This window comes from Octopus bimaculoides, chromosome 11 (assembly GCF_001194135.2).
Source record: "Octopus bimaculoides isolate UCB-OBI-ISO-001 chromosome 11, ASM119413v2, whole genome shotgun sequence".
Classification (NCBI taxonomy): domain Eukaryota; kingdom Metazoa; phylum Mollusca; class Cephalopoda; order Octopoda; family Octopodidae; genus Octopus; species Octopus bimaculoides.
Window position 1 is genome coordinate 32735315 of NC_068991.1, and position 17514 is coordinate 32752828.

General features: G+C 38.3%; 1 protein-coding gene across 1 annotated transcript in view; it reads right to left on the minus strand.

The window, feature by feature from the left end:
* Window positions 1–17514, minus strand: part of LOC106871767 (vacuolar protein sorting-associated protein 54) — a 434878-nt gene that overhangs the window by 69363 nt on the left and 348001 nt on the right. The window contains exons 22-23 of the mRNA XM_052971965.1: window positions 10742–10829; window positions 3226–3344 (exon numbers count right to left, since the gene is read on the minus strand). Coding sequence (XP_052827925.1) covers window positions 3226–3344; window positions 10742–10829 — 207 coding nt within the window. The remainder of the gene's footprint in view (window positions 1–3225; window positions 3345–10741; window positions 10830–17514) is intronic.

The window sequence follows — 17514 nt, forward strand, 5'->3', positions numbered from 1 at the left end:
CTCCCTAATTAGTTGGGCTATGACCCTCTCCGTGACTTTCATTACCTGATCTAACAATTTGATACCTCTGTAATTATTTGTATCTAAAGCATCACCTTTATCTTTGTAACAGTTGACTATGGTGCTGCTACACCAGTCATTGGGTATGACTCCTTCGTGTATTACCTGATTAACAATACGGGTGACTAGGCTATAGCTGACACTGCCAGATATTTTGAGCATCTCTGCAGTGATTCCTGATGGGCTGGGGGCTTTCCCTGTCTTCATACTCTTAATTGCTTTATCTACCATGGTACTGTCAACTCGGATAGCTGGTCCCTCTGTTGGGTCAACATTTGGCAGACTCTCTTTCTCCCACTCATTCTCTTTATTGAACAACCTTTCATAGTGGTGTCTCCAAACCTCTTTCTTTGCAGCCTCATTTAGTGCAAACGTACCATCATCCATGCGGACACATTTCTCTCCCACGACATCACGATTCTCTCTCACACACTGTCTTGCAACACGAAATACCTCAAGTCTTTGGTCCTCACAGCGCAGAACATTGGCAAATTTTTTCTTATCTGCTTCCCCTCTGGCTAAATAAACCTGTCGCTTAGCTTCCCTTCTGGCATATGTGTATATTGTCATAATACAATATGTACAACAGCTGTAAGTATGGTTGTGAAGTTAAGTAGTTTAATTCTGAACCATGTAGTTTCGGGTTCAGTGCCACTGTATTATATTATGTGACTGGGTCTGGTAGATAGAAAGAAACCTGTGAATGGAGTTAGAGGATGGAGAGGGAGGATAATAGAGAAATGAGAAATAGAGGGGGTAAGTCAAAAAGTGAAAGGATACATTAGATCCTATAATTTTAGACAAACCATGTCTGAACAAAAAGGAGATGGTTGTAGCAGAAACGTCTCTGATTATTTGTCTAAAGGTTCAAGCCTGGCCTGGAGCTAAACAACAACTGCAGCCACTTATACTAATATACATTAGATAATATACATTATTTAACATATACTCCTAAATACATGACGCCTGAATAAATAATGGGGTGGTTACTGTTGGAACATTTTTGATAAAAAGTTTGCCAGATCAGGACTTATTTGGGGTTAAACAACATCAAGGAAGAACACATTAGGTAATGTTGTCCTAGATCAGTGGTCCTTAACCATTTTTTTTTTTTTTGCAGAGCCCCTTTTTAAGTAATTGTTATACCTAGTACCAACCTAAGTGGTGGATGATATCTCATGACTAAACTATCTTAACATGGATGTTAATTTATAAATTCCACACAAATATGGATTGCATAAGCTTTAACAGTGAAATGATAAAAAAAACTAATAAAGACAAAAGTTTACTTTATACATAGCAAGTTAATGACTTCCCTGTGCCAGATGAAATCTAGCTAAATTTTCTATATTAGATTCAATGTTAGTCAAAAGAGGTCATAAGTCTCCTCTTTGACTTATTGCAAATTTATTTTGTTGCTTAGTCAGTGATTGCAGCACCACACTGAATCCTTTCTCTATTAAATATGAAGAAGGAAAAGCAATGAACAACAATTTAATTTCTTGCCAAAGTTGAGAATACTTGCTTTGCATTTTGGGCTAGAATAACTCATAACCGAACTGTTGAAAATATATTTGACTTTGAAATTATTTTTTATGTCAATAATTTCTTAGTGTAAATTTGGTTGAGCAGAAGTGACATCAGAAAGAAAGGGATTTATGACCCAATTAGGTGCTTTAAAATCAGTAAAATTTAGTATGTTAATTATGTAGCCTTACCCCTTCCCCACTGTCCTCTAAAGCCTAACATCCTCTTTAACATGTCCAGCACCCCCTTAGGAGTGGTACCACCCACTTTGAGAACATCTGTTGTAGATAAACTATATCTGAATAAATGATAGATGGTCACAGCAAGAACATCCTTGATCATAGATCTGTTGGATCAACGATGACCTTGGACAAAATAGCAACAAGTAAAGATAAATCATATACATGCAGAAGGACCCTGTTTCACTTGGGTTATAAACTCACTTGGGTTATAAACACAATTCTCTTTGCTTGTAGTGTAATTTGACACCTTCCTTCTAGGCATGATTAAGTAAATATTTCATAAAGGACCCGTTTATACCGCAGTGTGAAATAATATATTTCCACGAATTTTTTAGAGAGCATTCAATGTACCTGACCTCTAAACCCACCACAAGCCACCTTTTCTGGAAAAGAAAGGGGGAGGGGGACCTCGGAGTTTCCCACTAATGGAGCTTTGTTTTGTGGGTTTTTGCTTTTCTTTTCCAGGTTATTTCGCAGACTTTTAATGAATGTGACATCAAAATCATGCATGAATGGCTCCTTTCCCCAGAAAAAGGAAAGATTTAGCAGCTATTTCTAGCATGCCTTACTACCACGGAGCAGCTATTTGTGATAAAGGACCCTCTAATATTTTGCTGTGAAATAATTTTTTGACCCCTCCCCCACTTTCTTTTCCAGAAAAAAGTGGCTTGCAGCAGGTTTGGAGGTCAGATATGTTGAATGCACTCACAAAAACCTGTGTAAAAAAATTATTTCACACCAAGGTACAAACAGGTTTTTTATGAAATATTTACCTATGGTTATTTACTGATACACAAATACACCTATACAGAAGACTGCAAATAATGAAAGTAGCTGTAATAATTTTTTTGACACCAGACATTGTTACAATGGTAAACACTAGACAGAATGAAGAGAGAACAATAGAGATGTGACATCATTGTGGTATAAAATGTCCTTTAATATCTCATATGTAACAAATGCACAAACACACACACACTCAGACACATATACACTCATATACAAAATGTGACTTCGCCATCATTGTCATCATGGTATAAAATGTCTGTCACTGTAGTTGACTAGAGAAAGATTATTTTCAAGAAAATGTGATATTGTTTCAATCCAAATGAAAATAAAAATTACATGTTGACATTCGCGGGGTGTAATACTATTACATCGTAAAATTTGATTTGATTTGAAGCTGTTAGAGAATGCACAGGGAACAGACAGACAAAGAATTTTATATAGAGAGAGATATTATAGTCTGGAATAATAATATCTGAATAAAAGACAGGATGGTTACAGCTGGAACATGCTTGATCATATATCTGCTGAATCAAGAGCAAGCTAAGGCTAAATAACAACACATTTGCACATATTTTTAAGTAAAAATCTTGCAACTATATTTTCTTACCTTTGTTATCTGATCCAAGTGCTTTAACATATGTTTTTTATCATATAATCTTGTTTTAAAATGGTTTTTTACAAATGGTACATAAAAGACAACAAGTTGCAGACAGCGAGATGCAAGAGCTGAAATTAAAATGTAATAATAATAATAATAATAATAATAATAATAATAAAAACAATAATAATAGTAATAATAATGACGACGACAACAATAAGAAGAAGAAGAAGGAGAAGAAGAAGAAGAGGAGGGGGAGTCACAAGAGTTATCTTTTTATAAAATAAAGCTGCGTACATTTATATTTAACACATTTGTGCATACTTAAATGTAGTGGAAAGACCTTTGCAGTGGTAACTATTCTCAGAAGAAAAATTCTTTTTATAGATCATGTATGGGAAAACACTGAGCTGGACTATGACATCATTAACAACCATCTTTAACCCTCACTATTCTCATACACATTTTCTGACATTAGGGAAGAAATCACAATATTGTGATGTGATATGTTCGGACATCATTCAGAATATAATTAAGCCATCAGCAACTAAATTGGTTATCTTACTGGGCATGCTTGGTGAGACTGGTGTTTTTGGTAACTGGACACCCTGCAAGGCAAACAGCAAAACCTAGCAGAGGCCAGATGGATTCAGGAGAGTCAATGGCCATCCAGTTATGACCCATGTTATTATTGTTGTTGCTAACACTACATAGTAGTTCATGGTTGGTAATGATAATAACAATAATTACCCTGAAACCAAAAGGATCTTGTTGGCCCCTGCTAGGGTTGCACTTCTCACATAGGGAGGAAGGCCCTGTTAGTCTTGGTTGGCACTCTTGTACTCATGTTAGAGATGGTATCTCAATAAAATATTGGTGGTAGCATCACCTTGCAACTTATCCTGAGACCACAAATACTGAGTTGGTCTCCAGCAGGGTCAAGTCTGATACATGAAGAGGCAGACTCTCTTTAGCCTTGGTTGGTTAGCAATCCTCAGAGATGGTGTCTAAATAAAATTACCAATATTAGTGTCACCTTAAAACACTAACCTCATTACAGATAACCTCAAAACTGGAATTGGAGGTTGTAGGACTGACACTATCAAGAGTGGCAGGCAGGTGATGCAGAGTTGATCCATATCAATCTTCCTCTTAATACTATAAAATGATCCCTAGTTTAAGTGAAAAAAAATATCAAAAACCTGCACCAGTGCAAGATCTAACTGAAAGAAGCCAGATAAAACCACTTGAATGAAAGAAGTGAACAAATCTGCAATGAAATATTGCTTTATGAATGAACCAAATGAAAGAAAGGATAATAGGTGAAGTATGTTAGCAGTTTGGAATTAAATAGGTGTATTTCCAGGAAAAGCAGAAACTGGCATGGCAGGCATGTTATATAAAGCATTATGGCTTTGAACCTATTAGAAATTAAACATCATCATCATCATCATTTAACATCTGTTGTCCATGCTGGCATGGGTCAGTTTGGCTGGCAAGCTGGAAGGCTGTACTAGACTCTAGTCTGATTTGGCATGGTTTCTATGGTTGGATGCCCTTCCTAATGCCAACCACTCTAAAAGTATAATGGGTGTGTAGCGAGCTTCTCTCTCTCTCTGTTATATATACATGAGTGCGGACGTAGCAGATAATAGCTAGCCTTCGGCCACATCTATGGACCCTGTTGTGTTCACCATGCTGATTGGTTGGCATTGATGTATTTTTGTCTCTTGTTCTATCTTGTGCCACGGTTCAACCCAACCAATCGCCGCCTTCAGATAAGGTCACATAGGACAGTTTTTCTGAACCCCAGTTGAGCCGAGAGTATGGTATAAAATCTAGCTTTCCATTCGTCCCATTTGTCAGTCTGGCTCTAGACCTTCTGAGGTATAGCCACTGACCATAGAGCACACAGCCAGTTCTAGCAACAACACGATACAGCTTCATTGGAGATCTAACACTTTGTTCAACTTTACTGCAAACGCCTTCATCGCCACCACCAGCATCTACACCAATTTCTCTACGTACACACCACCAGCAACGCTTGCACAGCTTTCTCCATGCTGTTTGTGAAATGTTTCACCATGGTTAACAGCGAGTACAACCTGCAAGAACTCTTGTACCAAGTAACCGGCCGCAGCATTGAAGCCTCTACTTCTCACAACATGTGACTCTTCGGCTCTGCCTTTGCCGCCACAACCTCTAGATACAGAACTTCAACTACAGTGTGCCATTGGATACAAAGTTGTATTTCCCATCCTTGTGCCTGAACTTTCTTCTAATGTCCTTTTCTATGCTCTGTATTTCTCGCAAACACATACACATGTTTGTATACATACACTCTTTGTTTACATGACGGCCTGTCTATTATTATGTTTATTATGTCGCATACACACACAAGTTGATATTCAATAAAAACCTTCTCTTATACTTTTTACCGGTTGTGTCTCTCTCCTTTCCTTCTTGGCACTTATACTCATTTAACCTCATTTCATTTTGTTTTATATTTGTGTCGACCGTGCGATGCGCTAAAGGAGCCATTCCTCATCACCATCTCCTGGTTGCACGGTCGTTACAGGTGCTTTTACAGTCACCAGCATGGTTGTCATTTACCTGACACCAGTATCTGCCACAACTATGATTTCACTTGGCTTGATGGGTCTTCTCAAGCACAGCATAATGCCGATGGCCTCAATCATTTGTAATTGTTTCTGCAAGGACCAACTCTTGAAAGGTACTTTTCACGAGTCATCGGCATCAGCCACCTTGCCTCTGTGAAGCCCAATGCTTGAAAGGTGCTTTTTTATGTGCCACTTATGTGACACCAGCATCGGCCACATCTACAATTTCATTTGGCTTGACAGGTCTTCTCAAGCACTGGGTATCACTACTAGTCACTGCCTCCACGAGGCCCAACGTTTGAAGATCATGTTTTTACCACCTTGTTCTAAGTCTTCCTGCATCTACCTCTACCGCAGGTTCCCTCCTCAGTTAGAGATTGGTACTTCTTTACACAGCTGTACTCATCTATACACATCACATGACCATGCCAGTGCAGTCATCTTTCTTGCACACCACATCTGATGCTTCTTATGCTCAACTTTTCTCTCAAGATGCTTACACTCTGTCATGCATGCACACTGACATTGCACATCCAGTGAAAAATATTAGCTTCATTTCTTTCAAGCCTATGCTTGTCCTCGGATATCACAGTCCATGTTTCACTGCCAAGTAGCATAGCTTTTTGCACACAGGCATCATACAATCTACCTTTCACTCTGAGGGAGAGACCCTTTGTTGCCAGCAGAGGTAGGAGCTCTCTGAACGTTGCCAGCTTATTCTTATTTTCACAGCTCTGCTCTTGGAGCATCTACCTCCACAACTAACTTGGTCACCTAGATAGCAGAAGCTATTTACTACCTTTAGCTTACCCACCTGGCAGTTGATGGGAATTTATTTTCCATAAATTTTTGGTGGTTATTGTACCTGTGCACCTTTCACACACAAAAACTATTTTCCCAGTTAACTTTCCTCTGATATTGCAGCACCTCTTATGTGTCCATAGCTTGTACCAGGTACATTTTATGGAGTTTCTACCAATGCCTTTCCTACAGATTGAGCAGGGCCATATACCCGAAGGGATTTATGATTTGTCTGCTCTCCTACTTACTAAAACAGGAAAAAGAAAATCCACTGGAGGTGGTGTATCTTCTAGTTATTGTTTAAGTAAGTGAAAAATATACAGAGACAGAGAAAATGACAAACTATCACTGAAGAAAGTGCTGAGTTGCGTGGCGAGGAAATAAAGTTGAGAATGTGGCAAGATGGCTGCAGTGACAAGGAAATGAAATTAATGTCAAGATATCAACCAACTTCAATGAAATAATAACACAAACACACCAACACTGGTTGTAAAGTGGTGGTGAGGGAAATGCACACACACACACATGACAGGCTTTTTTCAGTTTCTGTCTACCAAATCCATCCACTGGGCTTTGGCTGGCCAAGACTAAAGTAGAAAACACTTGGCCAAGGTAAAACCATGCCAAAACAGACATAACAGCCTGAGCTCCAGCGATCAAACCATCTAACCCGTGCCAGCATGGAAAACAGATGTTAAATGATGATGATGATGATGACCAATCTGGGCTTAAAATAATTATATCTGATATATCTCCCTCATATTTGCTATTTTCCAGAGTACTTTCAGTGTTAAATGTGCTATTATCATTATTATTATTGAGTGAGAGCAGTGCATTGCATCAAAGTGACACTGAGGCAAAATACACAAAGCCCAGTATACCCATCATGACTACCTGTCTGATAAAGGTACACCGGGTGTATGCATCACAACCATATGTACGTGACACGGTGGTCTCATATCAAGATAAACAGTGCATGACCTTGAAGGTGGGGCCAACTTAGAATTTCTTTAAGTCAAGTAGCCCATCACACCCAAAAGATCCCTGAATGAGGGTTGTTTAAGGATGCTGAACGAAATACCCACGTAAATTATCCAAACCCCAAAGAATTCCTCTCAACACATGGCTATGATGCTTGCCCACTATTTCTGCTCATGATCAGAAATGCACATATTGTCAGCCACGAAGGGACATGCTTAACTGGTTAAATTCAAACAACTGACAAGCAAATCTGTGGTATTGAGCAGAATATTTGCTGTAGCCCATCTTTTATAACAAGACAAAACATGTGCATGATAACACCTCCAATCAATTAACATCAGAAGCCATGAGAGCCAGTGCCTAGTACTGCATCAGGGCATTATTATTATTATTATTATTATTATTATTATTCATGATGTGCACAAATGTTTTACATTTGGAATCAGTTTCCTTGATACCAGGTCACAAACAGTTTTCTTAGATATAGAGGACCTTTCTTACAATCCTTGTTGTTTCCAATAGAGCAGTTTTCTGAATTAATGCAACTCTCATAGTTGCATCAATCTCAATAAGAAAACTGCTGAGTCTGTTGGTGATGGTAACTAAGGTGCCTATAACAACTGGGATTACTATTGTAGAATCCCACCCACCAGTCTTAGTATTTTCCAAGCCAAATCCTGGTATTTTCTTATTTTCTTGTTCTTTGATCACTGCGTTCATATCTGAGATATAGCTACATCTATGATGATACACTTTTTTATGTCTTGTCCAGAACAATAATATTTGGTCACCTTGCATGAAGTCTGTGATCAGTCTGTACATTAAAATCTCATAAGACTGGTCATTTGCTATTACACTTTCTAGTTGGTGTTTATACCAGTTTCATCCTACTTTAAATCCTCTTTGCTGTAATATGTCCCAACGCAGTGCCTTGGCCACACAACTGTGTCTGTGTTTATACTACTTCAATGCCAAAGGACTACAGGAACTTATGTGCATTATAGATTTCTCTTTCTCATTACATTACTTTTATTACTTCATGAAAACTCTCAGTTTATATTGCTGGGTTTGATGGAAATTGTCAGCTGCCCAAACCCAGCAGATGAAGGAGACACTTTTTTATTGATCATGTTTCAGAAGCCCTGTGGTTCTTGAACTAGCAATCACTAGCCATTGTGTGGTGGTGGGAGGCCTAAATTTCAGAGTGGAGGATAAGATACAAGATAAAATCTACTTAACAATTTCTAGCTGAGTGTAAGTTGGTCAATGCAATGTCTGTAGGGAAGAAAAGGTTAGGTTAAGAAGATGGGGGAAAACATGAAAGGAATAAGAGAAAATATAAGTATATGGTTATAAATCAACTGGCTATAATGGAATTCAGGCTTTAGCTGTTTGAGGGCAATGAGTGTGCTTTAGATGCACTGAGAGGCCCTGCTTGATATGCAGAAAAGGGGTAAGTAGAAATTCCATAAGGTGTACCCAGTGTAAGCTATGAACACATAAGAGGTGCAGTAGTATCAAAGGAAGGTTAACAGAGAAAGTAGTCTTTGTGTATGGCAGATGTGCATGTACAATAAACACTAGGAATGTACATTCATCAAATGCCTGGGGGATTCTTAGAAGTAGCAGACAGTTTCCATTACTATGTGACCAAGTCAGCAGTGGAAGAGGATGCTTTTAGAGCATAGTTGCTAGAGTAAAACAGGTTGGGCAAAGTTCAGGGAGCTTCTACCTTTGTTGATAGCAAAGGGGTTATGATGCCTGTGTATGAACAGCTCTTGCATGGCAGTGAAAGATGGGCTGTGACTGCAGAGGACATGTGAAGGTTTGAAAGAAATGAAGTTAGCATGCTTTGCTGGATATGCAATGTAACAATGTTAGTGTGCACATATGATAGAGTGTAAGTGTCTTAAGAGAAAAATAGAGTATAAGAAACATCAGAGGTAGCATGCTAGAGAGAAAACTGTGCTGGTATGGTCATGTGATGTGTATGGATGGGGGACAGCAGCATAAAGAAGTGCTAATCTCTAACTGTGAAAGAGGTAGATCCAGAAAGACGTGGGATGAGATGGTGAAATGTAATCTTCAGATGTTGAATCTCACAGAGGCAATGGCAAGAGACTGGGACTTCAGCCAAATTGCTGTGCCTGAGAAGACATGTCAAACTAAGCAAAAGTGTGATCATGACAAGTGCTGGTAACATGTGAATGGCACCTGTGCTGGTGTCTCATAAATGGCACTTGTGCTGATCCTATGTAAATGGTTAGTGACATGTGAATGGCAACTGTGCTGGTGACATGTAAAATGCACTCATATTGGTAACACATAAGAGGCACCCATACTGGTGACTAATTAGGTAGTTAGCTTAGATGAGATGCAGTTTGGTGTTGTGCCAGGAATAAGCACTACTGATGCTATCTTCCTGGTGAAGCAACTGAAGAAGTATTGAGCCAAAAATAAACTTCTGTACTTAGCTTTTGTTGACAAGGAGAAGGCTTTTGATAGGATATCCCATCTCCTTGTCTGATGGGCAATGTGGAAGCTAGGAATAGACGAGTGGTTGGTGAGAGCTGTACATGCCATGTACAGGGATGCTGCTACTCTTGCCTTTATCTTGTCACCCAACCTTATCTTTCTCTACCTCTACTATTTCTAAACACTGCCCTACTGACTTTACCCTTAAATATCCCTATCTTCCCATCACCTGTTCCGGCACTTCTGTTGTCGTGATTCCTCTTTCTCTCTGATCCATCCAGAGACACCTGAGCAAATGTAAAGAACCTAGTCTTTTGAGTATATTCTATACTTACAATTCTATCCCCACCAATACTCTCAACTATTTATTTCTGACCTTTCTGTTATCATTGTTCCATCTCCTATTCCCATTATCAGTCTATACATCTTAAGTTACTCAGCACTCTAGTGTTGGTGCCATGAGAAAGTGCACTCAATACATTCTGTAAAATTGACAATAAAAAATGCATCCAGTCATAGAAACCAAACCAAACAATACATTTGAGCTCCCAATAAGAATGACTTGGACTGTGATGAACTGCCCAACCTATGACAGTTTGGAAAGTGAATGTAAAATGATGACAGCATTACACACACACATTACTCACCTAAATTCTTTGTAGAAATTGTCTTTAGACCAACTAACTGAAGGGCTCCAGCACCAAGAACCAACTGGCAGGTACGGGAATTGAAAGTCTAAAGAATGTAAGAAAATTATGTGGATCAATTTATTATGTTGGATGTCAAAAAATAAATAAATAAATAAATAATAATAATAATAATAATGATTTCTTTATTAACCACATGGACTTCAAAAGATACAACAAAAATACAAAGATATTCATAGCTGTAACAGGTTATTTAATACATAGTACTTACTGATCATTTAGTACTAGACGTTGTTGCTTTGTCTTTGTTAGGTGTGGCTGGGGGAAAGGTTTAAGGGTCTCATGATATGTTCCTGATAATGAAGATGGGGTAGCTTTACTTACCGATACATGAGTTGTGTCTGGTTTTGTTTTAAGACCAACAACCTTCATGATTTGTTCATGACGTTGCTTTTATGTTGTGTGAAAAGTTGGTGAGAGCACATGCTTTCTATAGATCCTGGTTTCATAGATAGTTGCTATGTCTCTATCTTGGGACCTGAGGTCATTGAACAACTGACTTTGAACCAAGCTGACCCCAGGTCACATACATTTATACAAGAAAGAGGAATGAAGCTAGTATGCTTTACTGGATGTGCAATGTCAGAGTGCAAGTGCGACAGAGCACTACAATATTGAGAGAAAAGTTAGGCAGGAGAGGAATTAGATGCAGTGTGCAAGAGATAAAACTGCACTGGTTTGATCATGTGATGTATATGGATGAGAATAGTTGCATAAACAAGTGCTGATCACTTAAAATGAATGGAACTTGTAAAAGTAGGAGACCCAGGAAGATTTGTGATGAAGTATTGAAGGCTAATCTCAAGACACTGAGCCTTAGAAAGGAGATGACAAAGGACTGAGATATCTGGCACCTTGCTGTACTAAAGAAGACCAACCCACCACAGCAGAATTGAAATCCTAAAACTTGGTAATGCTTGTCTGTGAGGGGTTCTGCCTCAATCACCCCCATCCTCTCTTTCCCCCACCATTCATCCCCTAATACCCATCACTTCTCTATCACCTGATAGCAGAATAAGCACATACTATATTCCCCTGGCTTTCTCAGTTACCATTCTTCCCCATCCTAAACTGCTTCCATTTCTCATTATTTTTCTCCATCTAATCAACTCCTTTTTGCACTTTCTCCCACTGTGCTGTTCTCCACTATTAACACCTTGCTTATCTATTTTTAGTTTCAATGCCCTCTCATATTTACTGCAATCCCCCACCTCCAAACCTCTCCTAGGTTTCTCTCCACTCTATCCCGCCCACTCACTCAATTCAAACATCTGTATCACTTCACCTATTCTCACCACCCACAATGTCCCTTGAGGGCATGTCCCAACACATCTCTGCTATCATCTCTCTCACTATCACTCTTCTTATCTTACTCTCTAACTCCTTCTCCTTTATAACTATGATGTCCATATATGTATAACAAGACACCTATCTCTGTCCCTCTATACTTTTAATCTCTCAACTGGTAAAATGTCTCCTGCCATACAACTCCCCACTCCCAGTTGAAGGATTTTTGTTCTTTCCATCTTGCAAGGAACTTGGTGACTCTGTTGATGATAGTGCCACATAAAAAGCACCTAATACATTCTGTAAAGTGGTTGGCATTAGGAAAGACATCCAGCTGTAGGAACCATACTAAAACAGACAATGGAGCCTGCTATGGCTTCTATCCTAGCCAGCTCCTGTCAAACTATCCAACCCATGTCAGTATGGAAAACAGGTGTTAAATGATGATGATAATAAACTCACTTTCAGAGTAACCATGTATGTTAGATAAGTAAATAGAGAGGTTACCCAACTTGGTCTTTGAGAAGGGCTAGTGGTCCTGTCCTCTCATTAGTTTAGGAAGAATTTGTGAAAGGCCATCTTCAGGCTTAACCTAAAAAGCTCAATGTTCACAGGGTATTTTTTTAAGAGTGACATTTGTATCAAATTGAAGTAATAGTTCGTCTTAAGGAGTCTTTAACAAGAGTTTGTTGAAATCAATCCCAATTTATGAGAATGTTTTTGTTTTCTATGATTTCCTGCTTTAAATTGCTGTTGTTAATTTGAATAATCTGTAAAGTTGATGAGGGTTCAGCCTGTGTACTTGATTGTATGTTTAGCTGTTGCTGTTGATTCTGTATTTTCTTTTCCTTTAAGAGCTTTTCTTGTAGTTGTGGTTATATTGATTATGCTGTTGTTGGAATTTTGGTGTTGATGTAGTTGGATGGTTTTAAGACAGTTTTTGTGTTGGTGGACCAGTGGATAAAAAGACCTCCCATGCTTGTATGAATCGCTGTTGTGGAATTACTGATTTCTGGTCTCCACAATTGCGGTTGCTTTTCTTGTTGGAGCTGTTTCCACTGCTGCTCAAGCAGTTGGGGATGTTGCTGTTCTTGTTGGTGTAGTTGTTGCTGTGGCTATGATGTTGGCTGCAGCGTGGACCTTCTTGCACTTCTACTTTGTTGTTGAAGGCCTTAAAGTGTGTGCTGCTCTTGTATATATGATATCTAGGTTTTCTAACTTTCACTATGACCAGCAATTGTGCCCCATGCAGCAATTCAATAAATTTGGACATCTTATCCAGGGTTTTTGCCTTTAACTGAATCAAAATATCCAACCCAGTCATAGACCAATTTTTTACAATATTTTTTAATATCAAGCAAGATGACAAGACCATGCCATTTCCCTACAAATATCTTATTCTGATAGTGCATTTAATATTCTAACTTTTACCTCATGCCAACCAAGACATGTGAGAAAGAGCAAAAGGTCTTCGTATTTGCATTGGATGATAAAAAGTTTCTAAGGTAAGGTTTTGGTGAGTAATCTTCTGCACAGTTTTTGTAACTTAAGTTATTACCTGGTTCAAGTTACAAAATCTACATCATCCCATATTTCACTTACATATTTTCCCACTTGGATGTGTGTGACATTAAAAAAACCCATCAGTTTTTTATAGACACACCCCACTATATAACCATTTTTCTGGCAGTTCTTTTCATCAATTGTGAAGGGACTGCAAACTGAACTCTCCTGTTCCCTCTGCCAAGGAGTTTTTCAGGCTCCTATATTTGTCTTTTATGAAAACTTGTTCATACAACCTCATCATTCCAGCAAAGGAGCCTGCTTTTATAGCTGCTGTGGTGGAAATGTTTGCATTATTGTTAGCGTTTTAGTTGTTATTGGTGGTGGTTGTGAATTTTCCAGGGGCTACAGTGAACATGGTACTGACAATGTCTGTGCTGGTAGAACTTTCAGGTAAATCGGAATCCTTATACAATCATATTGGGAATTATCTAAACGAATGTGTAACACAAAGTGTACTGGAATGGATAGTTGAGGGGTGAGCAACTTTGATAGTGAAAGTTCCATTGAAAAGGAAAAGCGGTAGGAAATTATTGACCAGTCACTGCTTCAGTCTGTTGTGGAAGTTACAGACAGGCAAATACAATCATTTGATGCAGAATAAATTATTACCTACTGAACAAGAATAGTGTGGGAAATACTCAAAGGGTATCAAGGACCATCTAATCACTGACAAAATGATAACGAAGAACTGCAAGCAAAGACAGACTAATCTATGCATGATATGGATCAATTTCAGAAAAGCTTAAACATGGTGCATCGGTTACTTAGGATATTTAGCACAGCTGCAAAGCTTGTCCTCAATGCTAGCATGACACAGTGGAAAATAAACTTGATGGTGAACATAAAATCATTGAGAAGTGTATCCATTAAAAGAGACCCTTTCACCTCTTTGTTATTTGTTACTTTGTTATTTGTCATCTGAATGACACTTAAGAAAAGCCAGCATGGGTGAGAAACTAGGAAGAAATGCATTGTCTCTAAATTATCAAGTCTTCATGAATGACTTAAAGATACTTGCAAAGTTTGAAAAAACGGTAAATTCACTTGTTAATATACATTAATACAGTCAAGGTATATTGCAGAGACATTGGAATAGCATTTAGTATATCAAAATGCACCCATTTTAACAAGATAGACTATCAGAAAGGATGTTTTAACCTTATGACAATCTGTTGTGGTGAAAGTACAACACCCTCTGACGAGAATAGAAAATTGAAAAAGATGTTTCCTCAAGTACTATCAGAGGACTTAAGTCTATGTAAAAAGATTGAAGCTTACTTTCAAGTAAATGAAAACACTGTGCCTGTATTCAAATCTAAGAGAAAAGTACCATTCACAGCAATTGAAATTATAAATGAACAGACTGGAAAAGAGTGGATTCATCAAAAAGGTGGATTACTCTAAGTGGGCAGTGCTCACGGTATGCGTTAAAAAGAAAAATAAGATTAGGCAGTGTGCTGATTTCTCTACAAGATTGAATGACTGTTTAAATGACTGTTCAAATAGGAGAGGACTGAGAACTGAGATTTGAAGAACCCTTGCCTTCACACTAAATTTTTAGCTGGACTCATTGTTGATCCTAACCTTATCTAGTTCCCTTAGTGACCATAGAGCATGGCACCCTATCAAAGGCCTTTTCCAAGTCAACAAATGCCAGGTAAAATGGCTTATGCTTATGTAAGTATTTCTCCTGAAGTTGTCTCACTAGGAAGATGGCATCTGTGGTACCTCCTCTAGGCATAAAGCCAAACACCTTTTCATCTAGGCTAATTGTGCTCCAGTTAATTGTACAATTCTCTGCATAACTTAGTTCACATTGATGCCTCTATGATTTCTTCTAAAGGATTTCCTTTAAACTTGTAGCAGTCAATATTTTGATCATCTCAGCTACTATCCCAAATGGGCCAGCAGCTTTCCCTGCCTCCATATCCTTAATACTTTGCCTATCATACAGATGTCAACTTGAACTGCTGGTTCCTCTATAGGCTCAGCATGTAGTAACCCCTCTTTATCCTATGCACTCTCCACATTCAACAACCTCTCATACTACCACTTTCATACCTCTTGTCATCAGTAGTAACATCAGGTGTACCTTTACATCATTTCAAATACATTTCTTCCCAATGACATTTTATTTCTTTCTGATACATTGTCTTGCAATCCTGGACACCTTAAAGGTGTCCTACATGACTTATATGGTTCTTATCAGCCTTTCATCCACTAGTTTCCACAGCAACCACCAGATCACAGAGTGAGGAACACTGTTAAAGGCTTTTTTCAGGTAAATAAATGCAAAGTACAATGGTTTACTCTTCACTAAATACTTCTCTAGTAGTTGCTGTACTATAAAGAGATCATCAGTAGAATTTCTTGAAACCAAACTCTATCTCATCTAGGCTAACTTTCTCCCTAATCAATTGAGCTATAACTCTTTCAGTGATTTTCATGACCCAATCTAACCTCTGTAATTACTTCTCTCTAGGGCGTCTCCTTTACTTTTGTAACAGTTATCTATGCTGCTGCTACACTAGTCATTGGGCATGATACCTTCCTGGACAATCTCATTTATATCATATGTAACTAGGCTATATCCCATTCCAACAGATAATTTGAGTATCAGAATGTTAACTCCTGATGTACCAGGGGCTTTCCCAGTTTTCATAACATTAATTGCATTGTCTATCTCATTGCTGTCAACAAAAATAGCTGTTACTTTCAATGGATTCACATTAGGAAGACTCATTCTCCTATTCATTTTCCACATTTAGTAGCCTGTCATAGTAGCACTGCCATGCCTCTTTCTTTTCAGAATCACTAAGTGCAAGTGTACCATTATCCTTCTGTACACACATTTCTCCCAGATCTTGAATTTCTCTGATATACTGTCTTGCAATCTGAAATACATGCCTTTGGTCCTTATCTTGTAGAACACTGGTAAAGTTCTTCCTTTTTTTATCCTTTTCTTACTAAATAGACCAGTTTCCTAGTTCCTCTTCTAGCTACCTGGTATAGTTCTCTACTACTTCATTGTTCTTTCACCATATTACCCTTGGCCATGCTGAAACTTTGCACCAGCCATAAATTTGGTCTTTAGCCCTCAGTAAGTTATCTCATAAAAAACTTCCAATTGTTCTTTATGCCAAATGCTTCAATTAGAACATCTCTCAATCTCTGACTGTTTGAAGGATCCTAAAGCTTCCATATCTTCCTTTTCCAAATTGGTTTGAGTCTCTGAGTTCTTCTTAGCACCAAGTCTAAAGACACTAGCTACTAGCCTTTTTCATCAGGAAAGGACTTTACATTCACAAGTATCTGCCTCTCTCATTTACCAATGAGAATACAGTCCATTTGCCTAGTGTACCCACTAGATTGATAGGTAAGTTTCTGAAAAAATGTTTGTAAAAACCAGCTAGGAGATAGTGAATCAGTGAAACAAGTATTTATTGCTCCATGAAATATACTTTCCTTCAATCCTGCTAATTCTTATTGCCTTGTCATTTATTCCATTTCTGTCTGATTGATTGATTGATTGGTTGATTGGTTGATAGATAGATAGATAGATAGATAGATAGAGAGAGATAGACAGATACATGGATGGAGAGACAGTTATATCCATATGTTTATATATATATATATATATATATATATATATATATCATCATCATCGTCGTTTAACGTCCGCTTTCCATGCTAGCATAGGTTGGACGATTTGACTGAGGACTGGTGAAACCAGATGTCTACACCAGGCTCCAATCTGATTTGGCAGAGTTTCTACAGCTGGATGCCCTTCCTAATGCCAACCACTCAGAGAGTGTAGTGGGTGCTTTTACATGCCATCGGCAAGAAGGCCAGTCAGGCGA